The sequence below is a fragment of the Macrotis lagotis genome, chromosome 6 (assembly GCF_037893015.1).
Source record: "Macrotis lagotis isolate mMagLag1 chromosome 6, bilby.v1.9.chrom.fasta, whole genome shotgun sequence".
NCBI lineage: Eukaryota > Metazoa > Chordata > Mammalia > Peramelemorphia > Peramelidae > Macrotis > Macrotis lagotis.
Window position 1 is genome coordinate 219,385,610 of NC_133663.1, and position 23,701 is coordinate 219,409,310.

The 23,701-nt window shown below is 34.8% G+C and overlaps 1 protein-coding gene and 1 pseudogene across 1 annotated transcript in view; one reads left to right on the forward strand and one right to left on the reverse strand.

Moving 5' to 3' along the window:
- Nucleotides 1-21,297, reverse strand: part of GABRR3 (gamma-aminobutyric acid type A receptor subunit rho3) — a 135,071-nt gene extending 113,774 nt beyond the window's left edge. Inside the window, 1 exon segment of the mRNA XM_074192787.1 lies at nucleotides 21,266-21,297. Coding sequence (XP_074048888.1) covers nucleotides 21,266-21,297 — 32 coding nt within the window.
- A 981-nt stretch (nucleotides 21,298-22,278) lies between these two features.
- Nucleotides 22,279-23,247, forward strand: LOC141492342 (olfactory receptor 5AC1-like; annotated as a pseudogene).
- The last annotated feature ends 454 nt before the right edge of the window (nucleotides 23,248-23,701 follow it).

Sequence of the window (23,701 nt, forward strand, 5' to 3'; positions counted from 1 at the left end):
CATATATATACATGCATATAATTTTAAAACACAGATTTTGATCATTCAATTAATTTCTTAAAAGGTTGGTAATTCTTTTTCGTGGAGAAAAATCCATACTTTCAAGATTCATATTGGAAGAACTGATAGGCACACTCTTGTATTTTTGGTGGATATGTTAATTAGTGCCACTATTTTGTTCCTGTTATACTAGCTGCTCAGGGAGTGTTAGGTTCTTGCCGGCTGCCTATCGTTGCCCAGGTGAACGTTGAAGGGGTGGGAGACAAAGATGGAAAGTTCTCCAAGATCTCCTATATCTCCAAGTACTCCATGTATTTTTTTATTTATTTTTATTTTTTAGATTTTTGCAAGGCAATGGGGTTAAGTGGCTTGCCCAAGGCCACACAGCTGGTAATTATTAAGTGTCTAGGGTCAGATTTGAGCTCAGGTACTCTTGACTCCAGGGCCAGTGCTCTATCTACTGTACCACCTAGCCACCCCAAGTACTCCATTTATTAAACCAAGTACAAGTGCTTAAAGATCCTCCCCAGTCTGGGGGCAGCTAGGTGGTGTAGTGGATAAAGCACCAGCCTTGGAGTCAGGAGTACCTGGGTTCAAATCCCATCTCAGACACATAATTACCTAGCTGTGTGGTCTTGGGCAAGCCACTTAACCCCATTTGCCTAAAAAAAACCTAAAAAAAAGATCCTGCCCAGTCCCTGGTCCACTCCCACTCCCACTCCCATGGCACTCTACAATCAACCAGTAAAACAAGGCTCTGGTGCTCAAGGACACTAGATGATAAAAGTTTACAGTACTCCCCCCCACACACAACAGTCCCTTACATATCCCTCTTTTTTTCCCTGAAGCAAAATTCCTTAATTCAATCACATAATGAATGCCATATAAGTTGTAAACAAAAGTTCAAAAATAGTATGCACAAATGTCAATTAAACAATAGTAAAAGCAACTAAGCTTTCAAGTCTATTAACATACCTTTCAAAGTAATCAAATTCAAAATTCAAACTAAAAGGAGTAATATTTAACATAAGTAACTGACAATTATATCAATTTAACATCAAAACAGGTCAGATAGTACAGATATAGATTTCTCTTTTCCAAAAGAAATCAGTAAATTATATGATTCAATATTCCCAAATTCCTAGAAATATAATTTATCCTAATAATTTCCTTTTGAATTACCCCCACACATAGACACAAACAACAGAAGCAACTCTATTGACATATATTTATCAAGCCAAGATTGATATCCTGACCAGTACCAGATCTCAGAATATAGAAACATTTTCCCACCTCTCCAGGCCAGTAGAAAGATGTGAAAACGTCCTTTTGATGATTAAATACACATATACATAACATACCAATTAAGACAAGTCAACAGAACTATAAGCCATAGCCACTTCCATGGCACTCTACAATCAACCAGTAAAACAAGGCTCTGGTAATCGAGGATACCAGGTGATGAAAGTTTACAGTACTCCCACACACAACAGTCCCTTACATACCACCATTCTGGAAAAGAATTTGAAATTATGTTAATAAAGTGAATAAAATTTCCATTCCCTTGGACCCAGAAATTACCCAGCAAGATCAATGGAGAAAAAATTTTTGTAGTAGTAAAGATTTTCAAACAAAATAGTTGCCTGTTGTTTGACTAAACAATAGTTAAACAAATCGTGTTGCATGATTGTAATAGAATATATGTGAAAGCACTGTGTATGATAAACACCAAGATTCATGAGAACACATATTAAGTGGTGCAAAATGAAAGGAAAGCCAGGAAAACAATATGCATAATGATGCTAACAATCTAAATGGAACAATAAGAAACCACAAAAAAATGAAAAATATGTCATTTTAAAGATAATTGGTCCCAGAGAAATTTAAGAAAATAATATCTTACCCACTGAGCAGGAGGGTTGGTGGTGGTAGTGGAGAGAGGGTGGGTCATAGGTATAGAAAAATACATATAGCATCAGATTTAAAAAAATATTAATTGGTTTTTGCTAATTTCTTCTCTCTTTTTCTTTTTAAAAAATTTTTTTTATTATAAGGATCAACTTTTTGATACGACAAGAAAATTATAGAGGAAAATCTAAAAAATATAAGAAAAACTGGACTGAGCTGAGTATGATGGGGTGATCTTAAAAAATAAAACAATAATAAAACAGCAAGAGATAAAAAGGAGTAATTTCTCATAATAATAATAATAATAACAATAATATTTGTCTTTCATTCTTGAAGAAGACTGTGATATCAGGGAAGGGATGCCATGACAAGCACATGAATTGGATTTAAATGATGGGGTGCTGTGCTAAATCACCTGTTTCACTTTCTACTCCAGAGCCATCTGGGTCCAGTAGCCAGATATGAATCAGGCTGACTGGAGATGGTCCTGGATGAGAGGCAATAAGGGCTGTGACTTGCCCAGGGTCATAGTTAGTGTCAATTGTCTGGATTCGAACTCCTGTCCTCCTGACTCCAAAGCCAGTGTTTTATCTACTGTGCCATCCATACAAATGAGACCAAAGAAGGGGAAAAAATAGAAACAGAGGAAGCTAACAGTGCTGGAATTTACTCTCATTAGGAAGAGATTAAAGAGGTAAATATATCTATGTATAAAAGTTTTCTAAATTCAGAAAGAAATAAGAAGATAAGGGGAGAGGGAGAGAGAATAAGTGAGGGACTTTGAGAAGGATGGCTAAGTTAAGGAATGGGAGGGAAAGGTACTGAGTAGAAGTAAAGCAGAGGAGTGAGGGTAAATAGGGTGAAGTAAAGTGAAGAAAAATAGGAAAGAAGAAAATAAACAACAAGTAGCTGTAGTTTACAATGTGAATGGGATGAATTTACTCATAAAACAGAAATGGAAAGCAAATTAAAAATTTGAATTCAACAATATATTGCTTCCAGGACACATTATAAAAATGAGAGGTACAAGGGGCAGCTAGGTGGCACAGTGAATAAAGCACGGTCCCTGGAGTCAGGAGTACCTGGGTTCAAATCTGGTCTCAGACACTTAATAATTCCCTAGCTGTGTGGCCTTGGGCAAGCCACTTAACCCTGTTTGCCTTGCAAAAAAAACCCCTAAAAAAATGAGAGATACAAAGATAAAATAAGGGGTAGGAGCAGAATTTATTATGTAAAAAAAGGAAGGGATAGTAATTAGAATCTCAGACCAAATTAAAGTTAAAATAAATTTAAACAAATGTGAAAAATCAAGACACTACATTATGGTCAGTAATTACTATTCAATATAGTTTTAGACCATTTAAAATGCCTAGACCTGAACATATATCTGCTAAAACAGACACAAATTTAAAACCATTTTTATACAAATTGGGATCCAAATAAATTGAAGTAATATTTATTATGTATGAGAGCTAAAGCCAATATAATTTTTAAAAAGGATTTTACCTAATCTGTTTATTCAATCATGCCAATTAAATTACTAAAAATTATTTTTCTGAGTAAAAAAAAGTTTATTTGGAAGAACAAACTTCAAAGAAACTAGGAAAAAAAATATACAGTAAAGGATGTAGATACAGCAGTATCAGATCTTAAACTATAAGAGAGAACATTGTGAAGAATAAAAAGGAGAATTTCAATTATTTTAAATTAAAAATTTTCTAATATAAGTAAAACCAAGAATAAAAAGAATGCAGAAAATGGGAAAAAACTTTCATAGGCAAAATTTTCATTGTGCTGGAGTACTACTGTGTATTCAAAATGATGAACTGGTTGATTTAGAAAAGCATGGAAAGACTTGGACCTATGAAGAAAGATACTATCCACACTCAGATGACAGGTAGAAATAAGCATAATACAGTTTTAAATATTTGTGTGTGAGTGTATGTGTGTTTGTTTATGGATAGACATACACACATATATCTATACTTATTTGCATCCTTCTTTAAGGTAGGTATGAGGATGGAGGGAAAAAATAAAATAAAAACTGCAAAGAAGAGAACAAAAGAACCCCACAAGAAAGGAAAGAAAAGCTGGACAGCTTTGAAAACAATATGTAGTATTTATTATAAATAGGTTTTCTTGAAATGAAAACTTATTGTTTTATGTTTAATCCTCTCCTGTGTCTTCTGTGTACATGGCAATTTTTTTTCTCATTTTGTTTTTAAATTTAAAATTAAAGAAAAGAAAAAAGGAAAAAATAAGAAAAACAAAATATATGAGTAAAAATTTTTTGGATTGTATTGAATAAATTTCTTAATGATAAAACTAGGCTTGTAAAAGGGGAAAGAAGATAAATTGAGGGAAATATAATTAATAAGGAAAAAGGTTTTAGACAAAGACAGGGAAAAAGAAAAGATTGGAAAAAGAAATTAGAGAAGGGAATGTTCAGATTAACAAATGAACAAACAAAAGACAGGTAAAAGAGATGACATGGGGCATATGCAGTCCTCATATCCTGAAACTATCTCTCATAAACAGTATAGGTTAGAGATCCTTGTAAATTTCAAAACATAAAAACATAGGAGTTGTATTTAGTATTGCTATACATTAAAAGTTGTTCTGCTCAGCTATCTTTGCCAAAATCCTAAAATATCACCTAGCTCCCAAGAAATCTAGTTATATGGAATGGAATTGTAATGGATAATGCCTCTATCTTTCTTCCAAACTCAGTTCTAACCAACAATGTACACTCCAAATACTAATTGATGGACTAAGGAAGCAACTTTCTGCAATGGATTTAAGAACCCCTTGATTCCAAACTATATTAGATCCTGGAAAACATTTGTGAGGGAGCTTTAGTTCTATCACACCTTGGAATGCAGAAGGCATTGCTTCCAATTCTCAGCAAAGAAGAGCTAGTTCCAAGATTCTGGCAAGAAGAATGCATGACTGAGACTCATTACAATTAGTGCTTCTCCTTATCCCCATTTCTCCCTCACCCTGCCTGTCTGTCTGCTGATTGAGTAAGAGATGATCTCTTTCTTCCCATAGTGACTGAAATTTTAACACAAAAGGCTGGTGACTAGCTGCTCCTCTCCTCTCTTGTAGAATAGAGTATGGAGCATCGTTGTCTCTTGCCTTATATTAAATTATCAGTGGTCTGAAGACTGCTCTCCTGAAGGATGGAGAATTATTCAGTCATCTCTCTCTGTCTCTGTCTGTCTCTGTCTCTTTTTCTGTCTCTGTCTCTGTCTCTCTGTCTCTCTGTCCCCCTGTCTCTCTGTCTCTCTCTGTCTCTGTCTCTCTCTCTGTCTCTGTCTCTCTCTCTGTCCCTCTGTCTTTCTCTCTCTGTCTCTCTGTCTCTGTCTCTGTCTCTCTCTTTCTCTCTCTCTCTCTCTCTCTCTCTCTCTCACTCTCTCTCTCTCTCTGTCTCTGTCTCTCTCTCCCCACCCCCCCTTTCTGGAATTTGGAAGTCTTTGTAACCTCATATTACTATCACCATCCATATTGGCAGCTAGGTGGTGACTAAAACATTGAGTCAGGAGTTAGGAAGACCTGAGTTCAAAAATGAAGTCAGATTTTCACTAGGCTGTGTGACCTTGGGTATGCTACTTAATATATGTTTGTCTCAGTATTGTGAGCATCAAATCAGGTCATTGAAAAGAGTTTAGCACAGTTTCTGATATACAGAAAACTCTTTTATAAATGTTGCTATCCTCTTTTCAGTGATAATTATCTGACTTAATAATCAAAGGATTATTTTTAAAGCTCTAATCTAATTATATGACTCATTTTTGATAGATTTGCATGTGTATATTAGAAATCTCTATGCTTGATAATTTTCATTAATTGTCATTCTATGTGACTTAGAAATTTCTATGCTTGATATTTTTCATTAAATGCCATTCATTTTTGAAAAAAGTTGTCTAGTATTAGCTTAATTGAATTAACTTTATAGGTAATATAAAGTCACTGCCAGTAAAGGTTCTTACATTAAAAGAGTAATGACCTTTAAATTAATTGGGAGGTTGCAGACAAGTAAGATTTTGTTGATAGGATACATATAATCAAATAATTTTTTGGTAAAATCTGGAAGTCTTATTAACGTAAGTTATGTTTAGTTTAAGTAGTAAAAAAGATGGCATTATTTTTGACACCAATAATAATAAAAAGAATAAGAATACAGTGAAGATGAGTCATAGTTAGCAATTAAAATGTCAAAACTATATTCATGGATCCACATTCTCATTAATGGTGAAATCCTTTCACCTAGTTATCTTGCAACCTACATCTATCTATCTAGCTAAGCTGGCTAGCTAGCTACATTCTTATCCTATTTAATTCTATTCTGATTTTTTGACAATATCCTCCATAATGGATCTAACCAAAGTCCTGAAGAACTTCTTTTCTTTTTAGGGTTTTTTTTTTTTTTGCTAGGCAATGGGGTTAAGTGGCTTGCCCAAGACCACACAACTAGGGAATTATTAAATGTCTGAGGCCAGATTTAAGCTCAAGTACTCCTGACTCCAGAGCCAGTGCTCTATCTACTGCACCCTAGCTGCCCCTCTGAAGAACTTCTAACAATGAAAACAAATTAAAACAAAAAACTCTTATCCTTCCTATAACACTCAGGTTGTCCATTATTACATCATTGTCTCTTGCCTTATCATTAAGCAACAGTAGGTTGAAGATGGCTCTCCCAAAGGATGGAGAATTATTCAGTTTTCTCTCTCTCCTAAAAATCTCATAAAAAGAAAAAAATAAGAAGCAGTAGTTAAAAAAATTCAAAGAATTTTAATTTGTATAAACAATAAAAATGGAAATAATTCATATGCATTTTGAAATTATACTAAATTAAGTATCATATAATACTGTAACATAATATTCTGGTTCCATAAAATGACCATTGGATATACAAGCAAATATTGAAGGTATATATTGTGGTATAAAATGAATTTAATAAACTGAGAACTCTATTTAATTGAATAACTATATTGCATTGTATATAAAAAAACCTGAATTAGCAGTTTTTCAGTGTCCTAGGAAAGATGATAGAATAATATTATGCCTTGCATTTTAAATGTATTCATTTCTATTTTGTTAATTACTCAAAGTTTATGTAATATTCCCCCTTTTATGTTTATTTGTCTTTTTGTCAATAACTATTATGTTCATGATAAGTTTTAAAAATAAAATTTTTATATGTATGTATTATGATATAGCAGTGAATTATTGATAATGGCACACAGTTTTTCAAAAGTAATCGTACCCAGTATTGTCCAACCTGGATTCAAATCTGGTCTCAGACACTTGATAATTACCTACCTGTGTGGCCTTGGGCAAGCCACTTAACCCCATTTGCCTTGCATTGTTGACAAATTGCTGGACATGCCCAGCGAGGATTCAATTCAAGCCTTAACCTGAGACCCACCTGTTTTGGGTGCGGAAAGCCAGGGCACCTCAAAGCACAGTGCAGGCAAAAAAAAATTAGGGGCCCGGCCGCGGGGCCCCCCCCGTGTGGCCTTGGGCAAGCCACTTAACCCCATTTGCCATAGTTTTTGTCAATAACTATTATGTTCATGATAAGTTTTAAAAATAAAATTTTTATATGTATGTATTATGATATAGCAGTGAATTATTGATAATGGCACACAGTTTTTCAAAAGTAATCGTACCCAGTATTGTCCACCTATTTGATTCTATGACTGGTTCATTATCCTTTTAAAAAAAATTTAGGCTGCTAGGTGGCGCAGTGGATAAAGCACCAACCCTGGAGTCATGAGTACCTGGATTCAAATCTGGTCTCAGACACTTGATAATTACCTACCTGTGTGGCCTTGGGCAAGCCACTTAACCCCATTTGCCTTGCAAAAACCTAAAAAAAAAATTAATGTAATGTAATTTTACTTATTTTGAATTTTACGATTTTTTCCCCTAATCTTGCTTCCCTCCCCCCACCCCCACAGAAGGCAATCTGTTAGTCTTTACATTGTTTCCATTGTAGGCATTGATTTAAGTTGAATGAGATGAGAAAGAAATCATATCCTTAAGGAAGAAACATAAAGTGCAAGAGATTGCCAAATTATGTAATTAGATAACTTTTTTAAAAAAATTAAAGGCAATATTTTTTGGTCTTTGTTCAAACTCCACAATTTTTTTTTTCTGGATACAGATGGTATTGTCTGTTGCAGGTGCTCTAAAATTGTCCTTGATGGAATAAGAAAGTCCATTAAGGTTGATCATCACCCCATGTTGCTGTTAGGTATTCTTCTGGTTCTCATCTCACTCAGCATCAGTTCATGCAAATCCTTCCAGGCTTCCCTGAATGTCCATCCCTCCTGGTTTCTAATAGAACAATAGAATTCCATCACATGTGTATACCCACAGTTTGTTAAGCCATTCCCCAATTGAAGGGCATTCACTCAGTTTCCAATTCTTTGCCACCACAAACTGGGCTGCTATGAATATTTTTGTACAAGTGATGTTTTTACCCTTTTTCATAATCTCTTCAGGGTACAGACCTAGTAGTGGTATTGCTGGATCAAAGGGCAGGCAAATTTTTGTGGTCCTCTGGGCATAATTCCAAATTTCTCTCCAGAAAGTTTGGATGAGTTCAGAGATCCACCAACAATATATTAGTGTCCCAGATTTCCCACATCCCTTCCAACATTAGTCATTGTCCTTTCTGGTCATATTGGCCAGTCTGAGAGATGTGAGGTGGTACCTCAGGGATGCTTTAATTTGCATTTCTCTAATAAGTAATGATTTAGAGCAATTTTTCATATGACTATGGATCACTTTGATTTCCTCATCTGTAAATTGCTTTTGCATATCCTTTGACCATTTGTCAGTTGGGGAATGGCTTGTCTTTTTAAAAATTTGACTCAGTTCTCTGTATAGGTTAGAAAGGAGTCCTTTGTCAGAAGTACTAGCTGTAAAAATTGTGTTCCAATTTACTACATTTCTTTGACCTTGGTTACAGTGTTTTTTTCTGTGCAAAAGTTTTTTTTAATTTAATGTAATAAAATTATCTACTTTATTTTTAATGATGTTCTCTAACTCTTCCTTGGTCATAAACTGCTTCCTTTTCCATAGATCTGACAGGTAAATTATTCCTTGATCTTCTAATTTGCTTATAATATTGTTGTTTACATCTAAATCTTGTATCCATTTTGATCTTATCTTGGCATAGGGTGTAGGGTCTAATCCAAGTTTCTTCCACACTAACTTACAATTTTCCCAACAGCTTTTATCAAAGAGAGAGTTTTTATCCCAATAGCTAGACTCTGGGTTTATCAAACAGCAGATTACTATAATCATTTCCTGCTATTGCACCTTGACTATGCCACTAGTCCACCACTCTATTTCTTAGCCAATACTAGATAGTTTTCATGACTGAAGTGTTAAAATATAATTTTAGATCTGGTAGGGCTAAGTCACTTTCTTTTGCATTTTTTCCCATTAAATCCCTGGAGATTCTTGACTTTTATTTCTCCATGTCAATTTACTTACAATTTTTTTCTAACTCAAAGTAATTTTTTGGAATTTTGATTGGTAGGGCACTGAACAAGTAGTTAAGTTTTGGTAGAATTGTCATTTTTATTATATTAGCTTGGCCTATCCATGAGCATTTGATATTTGCCCAGTTATTTAAATCTAATTTTATTTGTGTGAGAAGTGTTTTGTAATTGTTTTCAAAAAGTTTCTGAGTCTGCCTTGGCAAGTAGACTCTCAGGTATTTTATATTGTCTGAGGTTACTTTCAATGGGATTTCTCTTTCTAGCTCTTTCTGCTGCATCTTGCTAGTCAGATATAGAAATGTTGAGGATTTATGAGGATTTTATTTTATATCCTGTGACTTCGCTAAAGTTGCTAATATTTCTGGGAATTTTTGAGAATTTTGTCTCTTGCTTCCCAATTCTAATTCCTTCAATTTCTTTTTCTTCTCTTATTGCTGAAGCTAACATTTCTAATACAGTATTGAATAGATAATGGGCATCCTTGTTTCACCCCTGATCCTAATTGCATATAATGCTTGTTGATGGTTTCAGATAGATACTGCTTATTATTCTAAGGAACAATCCATTTATTCCTTTATTCCCTAGTGTTATTAGTAGGAATGGGTGCTGTATTTTGTCAAAAAGCTTTTCCAGCATCTATTGATATGATCATATGATTTCTGATAGGTTTGTTACTGATATAATTAGTTGTACTGACAGTTTTTCTGATATTGAACCAACTCTACATGCCTGGGATAAATCCTACTTGGTCATAATGTATTATCCTAATTATAACTTATTGTAACTGTTTTGCGAAAATTTTATTTAAGATTTTTGCATCTATATTCATCAGGGAGATAGGTCTATAATTTTCTTTCTCTGTTTTAACCCTTCCTGGTTTAGATATCAGCACCCTATTGGTGTCATAGAAAGAGTTAGGCAGAGTTCTGTCTTCACCTATTTTTCCAAAGAGATTTTATATAATTGGAACCAGTTGTTCCTTAAATGTTTGATAGATTTCACTTGTGAATCCATCTGGCCCTGGAGATTTTTTCTTAGGAAGTTCAATAATGGGTTGTTGAATTTCTTTTCCTGAGATAGGGTTATTTAGGTATTTAATTTTCTCTTCATTTGTCCTGGACAACTTATAGATTTGTAAATATTCATCCATTTCACTTAGATTGTCAAATTTATTGGCATAGAGCTGGGCAAAATAATTCTGAATTAATACTTTATTTTCCTCCTCATTGGTAGTGAGTTCACTTTTTTCATTTATGATATTAGCAATTTGATTTTCTTCTTTTTTTAATCAAATTGACCAGAGGTTTATCAATTTTATTGTTTTTTTCATAAAACCAGCTCTTGGTTTTATTTATTAGTTCAATAGTTTTCTTGCTTTTGATTTTATTAATTTCTCCTTTAATTTTTAGAATTTCTAATTTGGTATTTAATTTGGGGTTTTTAATTTGTTCTTTCTCTAATTTTTAGTTGCATATTTAGTTCACTGAATTCCTCTTTCTCTAATTTATTCATGTAGGCATTTATTTATTTATTTGATTGTTTGATTGTTTGTTTATTTATTTATTTATTTATTTATAGTTTTTTTTTCAAGGCAAATGGGATTAAGTGGCTTGCCCAAGGCCACACAGCTAGGTAATTATTAAGTGTCTGAGACAGGATTTGAACCCAGGTACTCCTGATTCCAAGGCTGGTGCTTTATCCACTATGCCACCTAGTTGCCCCATGTAGCCATTTAAAGATATACTATATCCCCTGACAGCCACTTTGTATCCCATAGATTTTAGTATGTTGTTTCATTATTATCATTATCTAGGATAAAATAATTCTTTCTATAATTTGTTTTTTGATCAGCTCATTCCTTAAAATGAAGTTATTTAGTTTCCAATTAATTTTGCATCTGTATCTACTTGACCCAATATTGCATGTGATTTTTATTCCATTATGATCTGAGAAAGATGTATTTACTATTTCTGCCTTCCTGCAATTTATTATTAGATTTTGATGCCCTAGTGTATGGTCAATTTTTGTGTAAGTGCCATATACTGCAGAAAATAAAGGATATTCCTTTCTATCCCCATTCAATTTCCTCCATAGGTCTATCATGTCTAGGTTTTCTAACAATCTGTTTACCTCCTTAACTTCCTTCTTATTTATTTTATGGTTAGATTTATCTAAATCTGAGAGTAGGAGATTGAGATCTCCCACTAGTAGAGTTTTCTGTCCATGTCTTCCTGTTACTCCTTTAACTTCTCTACGAATCTGGATGCTATACTATTGGTTGCATACACATTTAGTATTGAAATTACTTTATTGTCTATGTTACCTTTTAGGAGGATATAGTTTCCTTCCTTATCTCTTTTAATGATATCTATTTTTGCAGCTGCTTTGTCTGAGATAAGGATTGCTACCTCTTATTATACTTTTTCAGTGACTTCAGTATCTAGCATGGATGAAGATTTATGTATAAAGTCACTACTGCTCACTCAAATGCAGATCATAACAGCTATTTTTCATCATTTGTTTTTTCTGGAAGGATTCTTAGGTTTTATCACATCTTTTTTTAAGTTTATTTTTATTTTATTTTGAAATTTTTTACAATTTTCCCCCTAATCTTGCTTCTCTCCCCCCACCCCCACAGAAGGCAGTCTATTGGTATTTACATTGCTTCCATGGTATACATTGATCTAAGTTGAATGTGATGAGAGAGAAATCATATCCTTAAGGAAGCAAAATAAAGTATTGTGTCTGGTTGTTGCACTAATGGAATAAGCAAGTCCATCAAGGTTGTGCTGCTAGGCTGCATAATGTTCCTCTGGATCCTCATCTTATTCAGTCCATGCAAATCTTTCTGGGCTTCCCTGAATTCCCATCCCTCCTGGCTTCTAATAGAACAATAGTGTTCCATCACATTTTGTTTAGCCATTCCCCAATTAAAGGATATTTACTCAGTTTCCAATTCTTTGCCACCATGAACAGAGCTGCTATGAATATTTTTGTACAAGTGATGTTTTCTATACATTACTAAAATATTCTTGTTTAAGAATAAACATAATACCCCCTCCCCCCCCCCCAAAATAGACCCTCATAAGAATAAAGTAAAAGAAAGAGAAAATAAATGTGTTTCAGTCTGTGTTCTGATACCATCAGCTCTGTCTCGGGTGGATCACATTCTTTATGATAAGTTCATCACAAAAGTTACTTCCATATTTTTCCACTGTTGCTGTTGATGATTGAAATTCCTTCCATCCATACCTCCCTACTACCATCTATTATATTTTCTCTCTCCTTTCACTCTGTCCCTCTTCTAAAATGTGCTGTAGGGTAGTTGAGTGGCACAGTGGTCTGATCACTGGCCCTGGGACTAAGAGGCCTCAAGTCAACCCCTGAGACCTAGCAGCTACCCAGCCCCATGGTCCCAGACAGGTCACCTAATCCCAGTCTCTTGCAAGAAATAAAAAAGAAAATGGGCTATATCTGACTATTCTCTCCTATGATCTACCCTCTCCTCTATCACACACATCCCCCCTTCCCCCTTTCCCCCTTCTCTCCTTTTTACTGTAGATGTCTATACCTTATTGAGTGTGTATGCTGTTTCCTCTCTGAGCCATTTTTGAAGAGAGTGAAGGTTCCCTCATACACCCTTGCCTTCCCCCCCTTTCATATCATTGCAATAGCTCATTGCAAAAAAAATATATGTATATATCTATATCTATATCTATCTATCTATCTATCTATCTATCTATCTATCTATCTATCTATCTATATCTTTTATAGCCTATTCCACCTCTCCTTTCTTTTACTCACAGTACATTTCCCTTTTAGCCATTGACTCCATTTTTACAATATATTATATCTTCAAATTCAGCTCTCTCCTGTGCTTCATCTATAAAAGCTCCTTCTACCTACTCTATTAAATGAGAAGGTTCATATAAGTATTATCAGTATCATTTTTTCTATGCAGGAATACATGCAGTTCATCATCATTAAGTCCCTCATATTTTACCCTTTTCCTCCACTCTCTATGCTTCACCTGAATCCTGTATTTGAACATCAAACGTTCTGTTCAGCTCTGGTCATTTCAATAGAAACATTTGAAATTCCCCTGGTTCATTGAAAGTCCATCTTTTCCCCTGGAAGAGGATGTTCAGTTTTGTTGGGCAGTTGATTCTTGGTTGTACTCCAAGCTCTTTTACCTTCTGGAATATTATATTCCAAGCCCTATGAGCCCTTAATGTAACTATAACTGCTGCAAAGTCCTGTGTGATCCTGACTGCAGCTCCATGGTATTTGAATTGTGTCCTGGTTACTTGTAATATTTTCACTTTGACTTGGGAGTTCTGGCACTTGGCTATAATATTCCTGGGGGTTGTTTTTTTTTTTGGATCTCTTTCTGTGGGGAGATTAGTGGATTCTCTCAATTTCTGTTTTGCCTTCTTCTTCTAGGATATCAGGGAAATTTTCCTGTAGGAATTCTTTAAAAATAAGGTCAAGTCTTTTTTTCCTGATCATGACTTTCAGGTATCCCAATAATTTTTAAATTATCTTTCCTGAATCTATTTTCCAGATCAGTTGTTTTTTCAAATGAGATATTTCACCATTTTCTTCTAGTTTTTCATTCTTTTGGTGTTGAATTATTGTGTCTTGACTTCTCAGCTTCCTTTGGCTCCTTTCTACATCTGAAGGATTTGTTTTCCTCAGAGAACTTTCTTGTCTCCTTTTCCATCTGGCCAATTCTGCTTTTTAAAGCATTCTTTTCCTCAATAACTTGTTGAGCTATTTTATCCATTGAACCTATGCTGGTTTTTAACATGTTATTTTCTTCAGTATTTTTTGGATCTCCTTGACTAAGTTGCTCACTTCATTTTCATGCTTTTCCTGAATCTCTCTAATTTCTTTTCCCAATTTTTCTTCTAGCTCCCTTTTGATTTTCAAAATCTTTTTTGAACTCTGTCATAGCCTGAGCCCAACTTCTGTTTTTCTTGGAGTCTAGATTCAGGAGCTTGTAATTCCTTATCTTCAGATTGAGTATTTTGATCCTTCTTGGGATCATAGACAAAGTATTTCTCAATGGTGTTCCTTTTTTCTGTTTACTCATTTCTCCAGCCTATGCCTGGCTTTGGGGTGCTTCCTGAGCTTTTGAGTATTATTTGGACTCCCCCCACACAAGGACCTCAATGTGTGTGAGGCTCTGACTGCTCTCCTGGTCTGTGAATGACCACAAGCACACCCTTATGCCATGGGGCTGTGGGAGGGTCCCTGTTCTATGGAGGGCCTAGACTGCAATCAGGATCTGAATGTGATCAGAGTCCCAGAGTCCTGTTTCAAGTACAGAGGACAGACTTCAGAATTCTTTCTCCACTCCCCTACCTTCAGTGGGCTGAGCACTCAGGGCTCAGCTGCCTGGGGGCTTCTCCTTGCCACTCCGTGCCTGCTTCCATTTCCTGGATCTGGGCCATGACCATGTCCTGAGGACCTGGGCTTCATGCTAGCTCTGGTAGAGGTCTCCCTGCTGATCTTCCAAATTGTGCCCAGTGCTCCCCAGGGTACAGGTCAAGAAACTGCCCCTGCTGCCATGAGCTGCAGCTCCCAGCCACCCTGGGGCTGCCTCCAGGAGGCTGAAGTCTCTTCACTCCAGCTGGGCCACCACTCTAACCCCCTGGAGCAGAGCCTTTCTACTATTTTCTAGATTACTCCAGTCTGGAGAACTGCCTCACTGGATCTTTTTGTAGGCTCCGTCTCTTGAAAATTCAATCAGAATCATAATTTTAAGATTTTTGAAATATTATGGGAAGAATACCTAGGAGAGGCTGCTCTCCTGTCACCATCTTGGCACCACCCCCCGAGTTTTATCACATCTTAAGTTGACTATGAACTTTTGAAAAATCTGTAATATTTTGAGACTTAATGCAAGGAAGATGATGCTATATACAAATAGAATGGTTATCAAGAAGACAACTATTTAATCACCTCCTTCAAATATTTTGTATTCTTTTGCTTTTCTTTTGTTTATATGGAATAAATACCTGTACCACACTTGATTTATATTGTGCATACTTTTTTACTCCCCACCCCCTTTAGGGAAACTAAACCTGATTCTAAATATAAGCTTTAAAAAGTCTGTTTCCAGTGTATCAGGAGATGTTTTTGTTATTTGTTCTTGAAGCAGACCACAATATCAGGGAAGTGATGCCATGACAAGCACATGAAATGGATTTTTGAGTAGGAGGTGCTGTGCTAAGTCACCAGCCTCATTTTCTCCTCCATCTGGTCCAGTGGCCAGATATGAATCAGGATGACTGGAATTGGCCCTAGATGCAAGGCATTCAGGGTTAGATGACTTGTGCAAAGTCATACACCTAGCATGTACCAAGTGTCTGAGGTCAAATTTGAACTCCTATCCTCCTGACTTCCAGGCCAGTGCTGTAGCTACTGTGCCACCTAGCTGCTCTCAATATGCTAAGATAGGGATTTGATAAACTTAAGAGTGTGACATTGAGTTGTTCTTTCAAGTGAGGAGTCATAGACTCTCTAAAAACACTATTATTCTCCCCATGAAATACTACATGTGAAATTGTAGTTTAGATTCCCTTAGGGGCAGGGGGAAATAAACTGCCAATGCACATAGATGCTACTATGTTCTTACTTATTAATATGTAGAAATGTGAGTCTGGATGAATATTCTTTTTTTTTTTTGCAAGGCAATGGAGTTAAGTGGCTTGCCCAAGGCCACACAGCTAAGTGTCTGAGGTCAGATTTGAACTCAGGTACTCCTGACTCCAGGGCCAGTGCTCTATCCATTGCACCACCTAGCTGCCCCTAAATATTCTTTTGAAAATATTGATTCATATTTTTTCTCCAAACTGTAGGTTTTTTGTATCTTTGAAGCAAATTCTTTATTAATATAATTTCCAGAAGTATAAAATATAGGGATCAGGTTAATGGTTACATTAAATTAATTATTCAACTTAAATAAATTTCAAATTTTGCTGTCCATGCCACACTACTAGTGTACAAATGTAAAAACTTTTTTGATTCAGTCTTCCTCCTTCTATCTAATCTTAAAGAATGTAGTAGCTTCTACTTGTGCCTGTGATCCCATGCCCTTCCCTTCTCTGTTCCAGGATTTTGCCCCATTCGTTGATCATTTTCTGTCTTCAGTTTCTTAATCTCTACTGGCTGCTCCCTTAGGGCAACTAGGTTGCACAGTATATAGAGAGAAAGACTTGTAGGCAGGAAGATACAACTTACTGAATTCATATCTTGTCTCAGGTACTCACTAGCTCGGTGACACCTGGGGAAGTCATTTAGCCCTCTGCTTATTCTGTAAAATGAGCTAAAGAAAGAATTGGCAACCTACTCCAGTATCTTTGCCAAGAAAACTCCAAATGGGGTCATGAAAATTTTTACATGATTGAACAACGACAAAGAAACATTAATCTAAACCTAATTGATAAACAACACAAGACCCCACTTAATTCAGGACTTCTCTCTCTGTTACCTCCATGCCATCCCTAGATTCCACTTAACCAAAAGAAACAAAAACAATTAGATGAAGAATTAGACATGTCTGAAAATGACTGAACAAAAACACTGGTTCCTTCCCCACTACCTACAAACATATGCAGCTCTCTTCTATTATTTCATAATCTTAATAACTAAAATATAAAATAATTCACAAATTCATTAGTGGGTGATAACACAAATTAAGAATATTCATTTTAAACTTAAAAACAAAAAGAAGAAAAGCATTTTCATGTACACTACAAGGATTCAATATAAACTCTTGAATTTACATTTCATAGTCTTTTTTAAAAAACCCTATGTAATATCATTTTCAAAGCTATCCTGCTTTTCTTTGTTTCCTTCTAAATTTTCTTTTGTTTTTTGTTGTGTGTATTTTTCCTCCCTCTCTCCATAGTCCAACAAAGAGGTGTGCAAAACACAAATATATTTGTGTATGTTTATAAATATATATGCATATATATAAACCATACTATAAATAATTATATTTATTAGTTCTTTCTCTGATTGTGGATAGTATCCTTCTTCATAGGTTTTTGTGGTTTGATATGAGTATAAAATTCAAAATTATTTAGTTACTTGAGTTATTCTTAGACAATATTGTTGTTATCGTATACAGTGTTCTCACTGGTTCTGTTCATTTCATTCTTCAGTATTTCATGTCTTTCTATAGTTTGTTAAAGTCATTGAGTTTATCATTTCTTATAACACAGTGATATGCCATCACAATGATATGCCACAATTTGTTTAACCATTTCCCAAATGAAGGACAATCCTTCAATTTCCAGTTCTTTGCTATCACAAAGAAATTGGTTATAAGTATTTTAGATCATAAGTTCTTTTCCTTTTTTTTCCTAATCACCTTTGGACACAGATCTAAATTGGTATTGCTGGGCCAAAGGGTATATATACTTTTATAACTCTTTGGGGATAATTCCAGATTGTTTTCCAGTAATGCAAATTGATAAATGATATTTAAGGTGGTAAAAGAAATTAACAAGTAGATGAAATGAGGAAAAACTTCCCATAAGAGTTAGGATTTGAGTTCTACTTTCACAGATGATTAGGATGAATTGAGGCAGAGAGGACATTTCCGTCAGGCAGGAGTGAGAAGAAAGTTATGGTGAAGTGTTGACTATATTTTAGGGAAGAAAGGTAGCTTGCCATGAATAGAGTTGAGTGAAGGGATTAGTGCCCGAAGCAAGCCTTGAAAGGAAGGGCATTCATAAATTTTGATGAGTTTTGAACAATGATAATAACTCACATTTATGAGAGAAATAGTACCATTATCATCTATAGTAATGTATTGAGAAGGAAGGAGCAGAGATGTAACTTCACCAGTGTTATGTCTAGGAAGGAGTAGTAATGATCTCAGGTCTTCTGGCTTCAAGTCCACTACTTTTTTTTCATGCCATTTACCAGGGAAAGGAGTTTGACCTTTATTTTGATAATAGAAAGTCATGAAGATGATCTGTGCAGTGGGGAAGATTAGTTTGGCAGTTATGTGAAGTATAGAGAAGAAGAGTGAATAATTAGAGATGGAAAACCAGTTGGAGAATGGTTCAATTTTCCAGACCAGTTTTAATGGGAGTCTGTCTTAGAGTGGTGGCAGAAGGAAGAAAGGAAGGAGACAGGTTTGAGAGATTTTTGATAAGGTAAAACCTTTAGGATCCAGTAACTAATTAGATACAAGAAGCAAGGGAAGGAAAGAATCAAAGATAATGCCAAAATCTGAAATGTGGAAGACTGAGTAAATGGTACTAAAGACAACTAGGTGGCTTAGTGGATGGGACCTAGAGTCAGAAAGATCTGAGTTCAAATGCATCCTCAGACAGTTACTAGTTGTCTAACCTTGGACAAGTCACTTAATCTCTGTTTGCTTCAGTTTTTTTAACCTCTAAAATGAGGATATAATAATAGCTCCTATATCCCAGGGTTTTTGTGAGAATCAAATGAAATATTATTTGCGATGCCTTGGCACATTGTCTTGCACATAGTAGGAGCTGTGTAAATGCTTAAAGCAATAATTAATAATAATAATAATAATAATTTTTGTCCTTTTTTTAGGTTTTTGCAAGGCAATAGGTTTAAATTACTTGACCAAGGCCACACAGCTAGGTAATAATTAAGTGTTTGAGGCTGGATTTGAACTCAGGTTCACCTGATACCTAGCATATTTTACAAATGACTCTTAGCAAATGTCTATTGGATTCTATTAATTCTGCCACATCCTGTATACTGTTTTACTTGTACCTAATATGGCTCCTTTAATCCAAACTTAGTGGATATCTTTTCAGAAATGATGAATAGTTTTAGCTTCTCATTCTATGACTCAATACATTATTTGAGTGGACATGGACAGCCAAGATGACTGTACTTGGTTGAATAGAAAACGATGACTATATTTGCCCAATTCTCAATCTAATAAATCTTTTTTTTTTAGGTTTTTTTGTAAGGCAAATGGGGTTAAGTGGCTTGCCCGAGGCTACACAGCTAGGTAATTATTAAGTGTCTGAGACCAGATTTGAAGTCAGGTACTCCTGACTCCAGGGCCAGTGCTTTATCCACTGTGCCACCTAACTGCCCACAATCTAATAAATCTAATCAACCCAAATCAAATACTTATAAATGCACAAATATAAAGCAAAGAAGTCTTGAACTAAAGTCTATACTGAGATTTTTAGGGATGTCATATCTTTAATGACCCTGATAACACTGAGAGCTGTTTTAACGGATATAATTGGGTCCATTTTGGCATGATTTAATGATTAGCTCATAGAACTCAGTGAAATAACTTTGAATCCATCCTATAGGAAGTGCTTTGTGGGGACTGAGAGAATTTCAATGTTTTTTTATAAACATATTTGGAAATTAATGGGAATAAAAATAACTCCCTTTAGATCTGGTATCACCTGAGATAATTAATATAATAGGATTGAATGCTTATTGGCTTTTCCATTCTTACCCATACTATATTTCCAAAAGAGAATCATTCATAGCCTCTTATGCCATGCAATCTAACCTTGTCATTTTACAGATGAGGAAACTGAGGGCTAGGGAGGTTGTGACAATACTAAGTCTAGTCATTTATTAAGAATCAAAGTGGGAATTTGAACACAGGACTTCTAACTCCAGAGTGAGTATTTGTTTTCTTTATTGGTCTACAACATTCAGGTAAGAATGTAGCATTCTAATGGGTTTCATTATTCCTTACAGAGATGATGCAAAAGCAACACAAATTCCTTCACTTCTAGCAACATTTAGCTGTTTCTAGGTAGTAATGACACATATGAGTAGAAAGTAGAAAGTCTTCATTAACTGTAGAGGTTTTTCTACATGGTTCCAAAATCTGGATGCAAAGAGCATTCAAATTATTTTTATTTTCCAGTCTAAAATTTAAGTGTCATGTAAAGAGAACCATGGTAGTGTTTTTGGAATCAGTCTTCATATTCATTAAGAGATTATTATCTATCAGACACTTTGCCAAGAACTGGGAATCCAAAGATAAATCATAAAATGTCCACTGATCTCTGAATTTGAATCTGAATCTGAACATATGTAAAGGACTTGGTAAAAATTAAAATTCTCTATCAATATCATTTATTGTTTTCTAATGGCAAAAGAAAATGGTGTAAAATGAAATGATCATCAAAAGGACAGTCTAATAACATCTTGGATTGCATTTTATGATGTGTAAATCTTTTTTTTGGTCAAGGAAACTATGAAACTTATCTGCTCAATAATATATTTGTATTTTCATAGAGTAGAAATAAATTAAAGTCTGGACTTTTGAAAACTGAAAGTTTAAGCTTCAAATTTCCTGGGATCATGGAAATAAAAGTTATCTACTCATCTGTAGAAATTAAAAAATATATTTGTATTTATTTTCTTAAATAAATAAATAAAATAAATAAATAAATAAATTAATTAATTAAATAAAAATTTTTTAACATTCATTAAAATTTTTTTACTTCCAAAATTCTCTCCCATCCCTTAAGAAGATAAGCAATATATCAGTTTTATATATATATATATATATATATATATATATATATATATATATATAAGCAGTTGCAGACAGTTTATCTTGCCTGGAAATCTTAAGGCATGTTCATAATCTATCTTAATAAAACATCCCCAAAATATAATAATTATTAGACTGTGTTCATAGAGCAAAGTTTACATTAAAGAGCATGACTTTTCCCCATTGATTTGGAATTGAGTAAAAGTCTAGATCAGCTCCTTCATTATAATAAATTTAGCAATATGATATGATGATATAGGTTGTTATTGTTTTTCCTTGAGATTTGGCCTACCTATTCTCATCCATGTTGCAGAGGTTACTCATGCACCCTAAAAATGAAGTTATAAAAATGATTAACATGAAAGCTTTGGCCTACTCTAATTTCAACTCTCCACTGACCTTCCACTTCTGGAGGCTCCATATTTCTGTTAGACTTAGACTAGATAGGTAATTGACTTTAGCCTTTTGACAATTCAGAACTGCTGAGTTCCCCCATCTTCAACCTCTTCCAATAGCAGGTTTTATAGGTGTGCATTGCCATCCCAGACATAGAAGATATAGTATTGGGTCAGAGATCAGAAAGAGATAGGATCAAATTGCAGGTCTGACACAAACACCCTCACCCTTTTTTCTCATCTATAAAATGAATATAATAATTTCTGTAATACTTCCCTCAAGGTTGTTTTAAGTTAGCTAAGTTAGTGTATTTGAATTGCTTTGTAAATCTTAAAAGAGTTATTTGTTGTTGTTGTTCAACCATTTAATCCTATCTGACTCTATATGACTCCATAGACTTTACCCATGAAGTTTTCTTGCCTAGAAGAGTTTGCCATTTCCTTCTCAGTGTGAACCCATTTTACAGGTGAGGAAATGAAGCAAATAGGGGTTAAGTGACTTGTTCAGGTAAGTGCTTGAGGCCATTTTTGAACTAAGATCTTCCAGATCCCAGGCTCCATGCTCTATGAACTGCACCACCCACAAACATCATTCTATTATATAGTGTTTATAGAATAAAGGATCAATAGAGAATTGCCTATTAAGTTTCATTTGTCTCTATGCTACTTATTACTAGAATTTCTTAATATCCTCTTTTAAAGTTAACAAATGTTTCAAGTTCATTTTATCTTATTATAATCCCAGGAAAAGTAGAGAAAAATTATTTAATTTTTTTAAAGAAAGAAAATTAAACCTGAAAACATACTGATAAGAGAGAGATAATGTGCAGAAAAAAATTATTGCAAGGTATATTTTGGTGGGTGTTTTTATTTCTCATCTCTCCTTTCAGTGAACATCTACAATGGAATCATGATGGAGGCAAATATAACATTGGTAAGAGAGTTTGTTCTCACTGAACTTACAGATTGCTCCTAGCTTCAGTTCCCCTTGTTCTTTATATTCTTAGCAATCTACCTCACAACCATGCTGGGAAATACTGGGCTGGTTGTGCTTGTTTGGATGAACTCTCACCTTCACACACCCATGTACTTTTTTTTTCCTCAGTAGTATAGCTTTTGCAGATGCTTGGGCTTCCTTTTCAGTGGCCCCTAAAATGCTGGTGAATTTCCTAACTAAGAAGAAAATAATATCCCTTTTGGAATGCATGGCTCAATTTTATTTTTTTGGTGCCAGTGCAACCACAGAATGTTTTCTCTTGTCAGTAATAGCATATGACCAATATGCTGCCATATGTAATCCTTTCATTTATCCAGTGAGAATGTCCAATAGACTGTGCAGGCAGCTGGTGATTGCTTCCTATACACTTGGTTTTCTTCATCTCATGATTCATGTGGGTTTATTATTTAGATTAACTTTCTGTAAATTGAACATAATACATCATTTCTATTGTGAAATTTTACCATTGTTTAGGATTTCCAGTACTGACCCATTTCTTAATGCATTAGTGATTTTCATTTTCTCAATCTCTATATAATCGTTTACTATTATGATAATATTAGTTTCATAACCCATGTCCTCCGTGCCATTCTGAGAATTAAGTCTGAACAGGGCAGGAGCAAAGCCTTCTCTACCTGTAGTGCACATAGGTTCTCTGTCTCTTTATTTTATGGCACACTCTTCATTATGTATGTGTCTCCAGGGTCTGGTGTTGCCAGCAATCAGAACATAATGTACTCCTCGCTTTACACAGTCATAATTCCTCTATTAAACCCATTCATCTATAGCCTGAGGAACAAAGAGGTTCTTGGTGCCTTGTGGAAAATAATAAAAAATAAAGATTTCTCAAGTGAGGCTGGAAATTGTTCCTTTTTAACTTAATGAAATCTCCAAATCTTATAGAGGAGAATTGGTTGTGACAATTAGAGATAATTCTAAATGTCCAAAGGAATTGTTTAGTATGAAAATACTAAATACTCTGCATGGTGTATAAGTATTGCTCCATCACCAGAATTCCTGACTACAGTCCACAAAGTATCTCTTATAATGAATACATTCAATTAATCACTTATGATCTTTAAAGGAAACAAGTATTAGGAAGATTTACTTAGTGTATGCTCTGACACAGCAGCCAGTCAGTTATAGAAATTAGTTAATTGAGTAACAAGACTAGAAACATATGTATCAAGTCAAATTGACTATGATTTAAAAAAAAAAGGATTAGGGGTGGCTAGGTTGCATAGTGGATAAAGCACTGGCCTTGGAGTCAGGAGTATCTGGGTTCAAATCCAGTCTCAGGCACTTAATAATTACCTAGCTGTGTGGCCTTGGGCAA